Source organism: Eriocheir sinensis, chromosome 67, assembly GCF_024679095.1.
Source record: "Eriocheir sinensis breed Jianghai 21 chromosome 67, ASM2467909v1, whole genome shotgun sequence".
Classification (NCBI taxonomy): Eukaryota; Metazoa; Arthropoda; class Malacostraca; order Decapoda; family Varunidae; genus Eriocheir; species Eriocheir sinensis.
This window is the reverse complement of record NC_066575.1, coordinates 1,818,909-1,825,500: the sequence shown is the minus strand read 5'-3', so window position 1 is coordinate 1,825,500 and position 6,592 is coordinate 1,818,909. Positions and strand designations below refer to the sequence as shown.

Here is a 6,592-nt window from a genome sequence, read left to right as displayed (position 1 = left end):
TAAAGCCGTTCTTTAGATGGTCATTCTTCTTAAGGTTCTTCTGTCTCTGCATTCTAAGTTGTTTTTGTTAGTGAAGGCAAAGCGGTCTTCTTTAATTGAGGTGTTGAAGGAACTCTTTGAGTGTACAGGATGGTATGTTTTTGTTGCAGTGTGATGGATATGTTTGAAGTGATTTTACTTTATACGATGTTAAAGAAGAATATTGAGTGTTTTTTCTGTTACGATGTTGTAAGAATTTACGATTTTGTCATACGATGTTGAGAGAATTTATGTTGTGACTTCCTCTACGTTTTGTCTGCAAGGTTAGGTGTCCAGTACAGAACTCTAGAAGTTAGTATTTCTTTTCTTTTAATTTCGTCCACTTAAACTGATTCTGATTTGACGGCTGTTAAAACTGAATACTTAAAACTTCAAATGTGTCGTTGTACAAAAAGTGGAACTCCTCCCTTTCTTTCCTCTCTTCCTTGGGGTGATATAGCCAACCAACGCCACAACACAACGCAACACTCAACCACCGTTGCAAAGGTGTGCCCCAAAGACTTCATCGACTATGTGAAACATCCGGGGACCAGTTATTCCAAATTCAACAAGTGTCTGTGATCACTGTAATATACTATTCTGATACACACGCTTTTCTCCTCAGTGAATCCACCTTATCCGAGACTTCTGCTGCTGGTATAGTTAGGGTATTGTAGTATAAGAGGAATAGTTCAGATCCATGAGGAAAGAAGTCGTTAAGTAGATGTTAGTGTCGTTATTAAAAGTAAAAATATAATGAGAATACCAATAAGATTAAAACTTTACTGAATGATCAGATATTAAGTAAGAAACAGTTAAGTAAGTAATCCCTGTGAAAACCCCGAAACATTCCCCGCTTGTCGCCACAACACTGTGTGGGCACTGACGCAGCGGCAACACGTGACACTGGCGTCAACACCTTAGCAACCCTTGGCCGGGGAAGCCCCTGACGCCGAAGCCGCTCCTTGGTGTCGCCGCCGCCTGCGGGCTCTCAGGAGCTGCCGCTGCCGCTCGATCGCTGCCAGGCGGTTCTTGATCTTGGCCTGGACGGCGCGCACCTCGGCGGGCGGCCCCGTGATGGTGACGCTGCGGGACTCCGTGTCGATGGCGGGCGGCACGGACACCCTCACGCCGGGGTGCTGCTGCTGCAGCTTCAGGAGCTCCTCGCCCCCGGGGCCCACCACGAGGCGCCGCCTGTTGGGCGCCACGTCCAGCACCGCCGTGGCCACGGCCTGCTGGCGGAGCCGTGCAGCCTCGCGTATCTGAGCCTCGATTTCCTGGAGGCGCGCGGCGACTTCCCGCGATGCGGCGACCGCCTGGCTCTTGGGGCCCCTGAAGGTTACGTGGGCGTCGGCGTCCTTCGGCAGCGGCACCGCCACGTGCACGCCGGGGTAGTCCCGCCGCAGCTGCCGGACCGTGTCCCCGCGCGGGCCGATGACGTGCCTGCGTCTGGCCGGCGGCACCGGCAGCCGCACCGTCACCACGTCCTCCTGCCAGGACTGCCGCACGCTGTGGAGGGGCGGGCTGGGCGGGGCTGCCTTGGGCTGGGCCGGGGCGGGCTTCTTTTTCCTCCTGGTGACTTTCTCCGTAACATTCTTCACCACAGATTTGGCCTTTTCCGTGACCTCAGGCTTTGGCGCCTCCTTCTTCTTGACCTCAGGCTTTGGCGCCGCCTTCTTCTTGACCTCAGGCTTTGGTACCGCCTTTTCCATGACCTCAGGCTTTGGTACCGCCTTTTCCATGACCTCAGGCTTTGGTACCGCCTTTTCCATGACCTCAGGCTTTGGCGCCTCCTTCTTCTTGGCCTCAGGCTTTGGCACCGCCTTTCCCCTGGCTTCATCCCTTGGCGCCGCCTTCTTCTTGACCTCAGGCTTTGGCACCGCCTTTCCCTTGGCTTCATCCCTTGGCGCCTCCTTCTTCTTGACCTCAGGCTTTGGCACCGCCTTTCCCTTGGCTTCATCCCTTGGCGCCTCCTTCTTCTTGGCCTCAGGCTTTGGCACCGCCTTTCCCTTGGCTTCATCCTTTGGCGCCTCCTTCTTCTTGACCTCAGGCTTTGGCACCGCCTTCTTCTTGACCTCAGGCTTTGGCGCCTCCTTCTTCTTGACCTCAGGCTTTGGCACCGCCTTCTTCTTGACCTCAGCCTTTGGCGCCTCCTTCTTCTTGGCCTCAGGCTTTGGCACCGCCTTTCCCTTGGCTTCAGCCTTTGGCGCCTCCTTCTTCTTGGCCTCAGGCTTTGGCACCGCCTTTCCCTTGGCTTCAGCCTTTGGCGCCTCCTTCTTCTTGACCTCAGGCTTTGGCACCGCCTTTCCCTTGGCTTCAGCCTTTGGCGCCTCCTTCTTCTTGGCCTCAGGCTTTGGCACCGCCTTTCCCTTGGCTTCAGCCTTTGGCGCCGCCTTCTTCTTGACCTCAGGCTTTGGCACCGCCTTTCCCTTGGCTTCAGCCTTTGGCGCCGCCTTCTTCTTGACCTCAGGCTTTGGCACCGCCTTTCCCTTGGCTTCAGCCTTTGGCGCCTTCTCCTCCTTGACCTCAGTCTTGGCATCCGTCTTGTGATCGTCTTTGACTTGTGCGTCACCAGATCCCTTCAGCACATCGGCGGGGCCAAGGTTCTTGCGCTTCCTCCTCCTTTTCTTTTTCTTCTCTTCCTTCCCCTCGGAGGGCGCCGCCTCCGCCGCCAGCGTGCAGCTCAGCGTCTCCTGGCCCGCGAGACCCTCGGGGTCCTCGCTCACCACTTTGTTCTGCACAAAGTCGTCTGGAACTAACGACACTTCGGCCGCTTCCTCTGTTTTATCGGCGGCCTTGTTATCGGCATCGTCATCTGTACTTTCCACCTCTGTGTACACTGTGCCACCGCCTTCTTCCTCCACCTCCTCACACTCCACAGTCTCTGCAGTGGCCAACACATTCATATTCTCAGGATCTTTCACCACCTCAGACGCCATACAGTCCTCTACAGCGGATGATAAGACTGTAGGTGTAGTTGACTCTACAGTCACAGACTCATCGTCTGGTGGCGTGGCGCTGCTCTCCTCCTTCTTCACCATCAACTCTTCCACAACTGCTGTCGCTGTTGTCCAAGTTTCCTCCGTTACATCCACATCGGCTGCCGGGGTTGCCCAATCTTCCACCAGTGCCTCGCCGGCATCGGCTTCAGGGGCATCCACGAAACAGTCGTCGCTTGGGCTTCCCTGATGCCCATTAACCCCCTTCACTGAGCGGCGGACGAGGCGACGCGCGGCCATGAGGCCCAGAGGCACCACCAGCGCCAGGATGATGCCCCAGCACAGGCGGGCCCCGAAAGCCTCGTGGTCGGCCTCGGCCTCGACCACCCGCTCCTCCAGGCAGGCAAGGAGCCGCCCTGCCTGGCGGGGCTGCAGCAGCAGCCGCCACCAGCAGGCCGACGCCTCGCCCGGCACCAGCCCGCAAGCCTCCAGGGGGTCCAGAGGGGGACTGGGGCGCAGGGGGCCGAGCCACCCTTGGCGGGCCAGCACCTCCCGCGCCCGCCACACGTTGGTGGCGTGGAGGCCCTTGTCCTCCCACGCCTGCACCGCCTCGCACACCCGCGAGGCGGTGGTCGCGGCCTTCCACGCCGCGCCGCCGAGCAGGGCACCAAGGCCCAGCACGGCACCCATGAGAGTGGCCTTCACGATGGCCTGTTTGACGGTCTTCACTGCGATGTGAAGTTTCATTTCAATCTGAAGATGTGTATTTCAAAGGTAACCTTTGAATTGTAAAAGTACGGAGAGACGCTGCAAGGACCTTAGCGGAGAAAGGGGATGGTAACTTTGAGGGGATTGGGGAGCACACACACACACACACCCGGGAGGCGGGACACAAGCTACGACTGACCCCCGATACCCTTCACTGCAGGGTTGATAAAAGGCACGGATTGAACGAGATTGCCTATCTGTCTCTACCCAGCTTGGGAATGGAACGTGGGGCCTCTCTTTTGTGGCAAGGTTTCTAATCATTTCAGTACTCAGCTTGTGTGTGTGTGTGTGTGTGTGTGTGTGTGTGTGTGCTTGTTCGTTTGCATGGGAGGAGGAAGAAAACAAAATAATTGAACATTAAAAGTAAAAAAAAAAAACATTTTTTCCGACTTTTTACATATTTCTTTATAGGTTAAGTGAAAAATGAATGAGAGAGAGAGAGAGAGAGAGAGAGAGAGAGAGAGAGAGAGAGAGAGAGAGAGAGAGAGAGAGAGAGAGAGAGAGAGAGAGAGAGATGCTTCAGGCACTTATCCATAAAAGAAGGTAAAAAAAACTGTTGGTAGCGTCATAAATTTTACGCTTTAATGCTTCTAAAGGCGCCGGACATTAATTATTCTTTTTGTTTTGAATTTTTAAGAGCGGTATTAGGTAGAGGTTAAATGTTAAGGGATGGGGATTATAATACTCTTCTCAATGTTTAAATTTGAGGAAGTCAGCTTAAAAGATTCTTAGCCTGTGAATGAAAGAATTACTGTTTAAAGTTGACTAAATAGTGTTACGCTTCGGGAGGTGGAGGATGAGTGATGAACATAAGAACATAAGAACTTAGGAGTCTGCAAGAGGCCTTTGAACCTAAGCTCCCGAGAATCTAATTGTAATATCACTGTCCATGATTTTATCTGATCTATTTTTGAATGTGACATTTGTTTTGGCACTCACCACGTGACTGCTCAGCTTGTTCCACTTATCTACCAGTCTCTTTGTAAACCAATTTTTGCCAATCTCCTTGTTGAATCTGAATTGATCCAGCTTGAACCCATTACTACGTGTCCTATCCGGTTCTCTTACCAACAGAATGAATATCCCCCTTATTAAAGCCCTTCATCCATTTATAAACCTCGATCATGTCTCCACGCACCCATCGCCTTTCTAGAGAATGCAAGTTTAACTGTTTAACTCTAACAACTTTAACTGAACGCGTGGGTGTTGCGAACGTGGTGTCGTCATTGGATGTGTTGAACGCGGGGTGCACAGTCAAAGCTCCACCGTTGTCGTATTGCAATTTCCATCCATCACCAAGTTGCCGTAGATCACCCGCATGCTCTCCATAAATCCATCACTCTTGTCAAGGGAACCATCCAGGGGCAGCATAGGCCGAGCAGGAAGATAAATTATCACGGCAGTGTAAACATTCCACCAGCTCCACTAATGCGCCGCAGCAGACCAGCGGTGCCCACCCTTCAAGTTAAATACGGCGATGTTGTTGGGAGGCAGCTTAGCGTTGGATTTGGAGATATTTTATTATTGTACGTTGACAGCTGATCTCACTTTGTGTTAAAACTCTACAAAGGAGTCATTTAAGAGGACAGTCGTGGGTTGTGTACAGGTTGGCCAGGTACTCCTCGGTTTTATTATTGATATCATTATTATTATTATTATTATTATTATTATTATTATTATTATTATTATTATTATTATTGTAAGGAAAAGTATTACGAGTATTTCTAATGATTCTCTCAAACTGGTATAAGTACTCCACTTCCGGTAATGGAGAAATTTCATTGAACATTTTAGTGATATATTTTTAGGTTATCCTAGAATTACTGTTAGTCTGGTATGTATTACTATCAATTAAGGAAAATCGTGTAAAATTAACTTTTCTAGGTTATAGCCCATTCCTTCCTCGCATGCTCCACTCGTTTTGGAAGAAAGGAGAATTGAAATATGTCTTGTCATCGAGACGCGTGGAGGAACCCAAGAGGAGACATTCCAGGAAACGCGGCATGCTCTCGTTTGCAGCAATGGTATCTTTATTTTTATTTTCCGTGGCAGAGATGGTTCAGAGGGTACGAAGGGTTTGTGGGAGCACGATAACAATAACGAGTCGAGAGAGAGAGAGAGAGAGAGAGAGAGAGAGAGAGAGAGAGAGAGAGAGAGAGAGAGAGAGAGAGAGAGAGAGAGAGAGATGGATGGGCGGAGGAGATAAAAACAAAGGTGAAACTTGAACAAAACAAAATTGAAGTGGAAAAGTTTGGCAGCCTCACGTCCTGAAACGGAAGAAAAATAAAACAAACAAACAAACAAACAAACAAAAAATATACAGTCAGCATGCGATTGTAAAAAGCAGTTTGACCACACGGGACGGCATGAAAATAACACCTTTGAAATCTTTGCTGGCTTTAAAAGTAATTGTTTCACGGGGTTGCCAAAAAAAAACAAGAAAAAAAAAGTTGCGTCGAGTGAAAGCGAAGAAAACGGGCGATTCTACAAATGTTTTGCGCTGATGGTTCGAGCCGATAATTTTGTGTCGATATTTGCCGATTTCCGATTTAATCTCCACCCTCCTCCCCCTTTCTCTCTCTCTCTCTCTCTCTCTCTCTCTCATTTAGCTAGCTCTGCGTCACTTTTCGAGAGAGAGAGAGAGAGAGAGAGAGAGAGAGAGAGAGAGAGAGAGAGAGAGAGAGAGAGAGAGAGAGAGAGTTTATGAATAATATACTTTTGCAGTTGTTGGTTTCTCTGTTTTCTGTTTGGTTCCTCTCAGCAGCTGTGTGTGTGTGTGTGTGTGTGTGTGTGTGTGTGTGTGTGTGTGTGTGTCCGGCGTGGGCAGTTGGCCGTGATTCCTCTCCTTTCCTTCTCTCCATCCTTCC

General features: G+C 50.5%; 2 protein-coding genes across 54 annotated transcripts in view; one reads left to right on the top strand and one right to left on the bottom strand.

The window, feature by feature from the left end:
• The window catches only part of LOC126987905 (nucleolar protein dao-5-like), a 51,722-nt gene extending 47,687 nt beyond the window's left edge, over window positions 1-4,035 (bottom strand). For 8 of the 50 annotated variants that reach the window (XM_050845449.1, XM_050845447.1, XM_050845432.1 and 5 more), the window contains exon 1: window positions 2,304-4,034. In XM_050845449.1, coding sequence (XP_050701406.1) covers window positions 2,304-3,704 — 1,401 coding nt within the window. In that variant the 5' untranslated portion in view covers window positions 3,705-4,034. Of the gene's footprint in view, window positions 1-937; window positions 1,644-1,883; window positions 2,184-2,303 lie in introns of all 50 variants that reach the window. The other 42 variants (XM_050845444.1, XM_050845446.1, XM_050845455.1 and 39 more) reach the window with 29 other exon arrangements.
• The window catches only part of LOC126987906 (uncharacterized), a 298,554-nt gene that overhangs the window by 129,481 nt on the left and 162,481 nt on the right, over window positions 1-6,592 (top strand). The window lies entirely within an intron of this gene.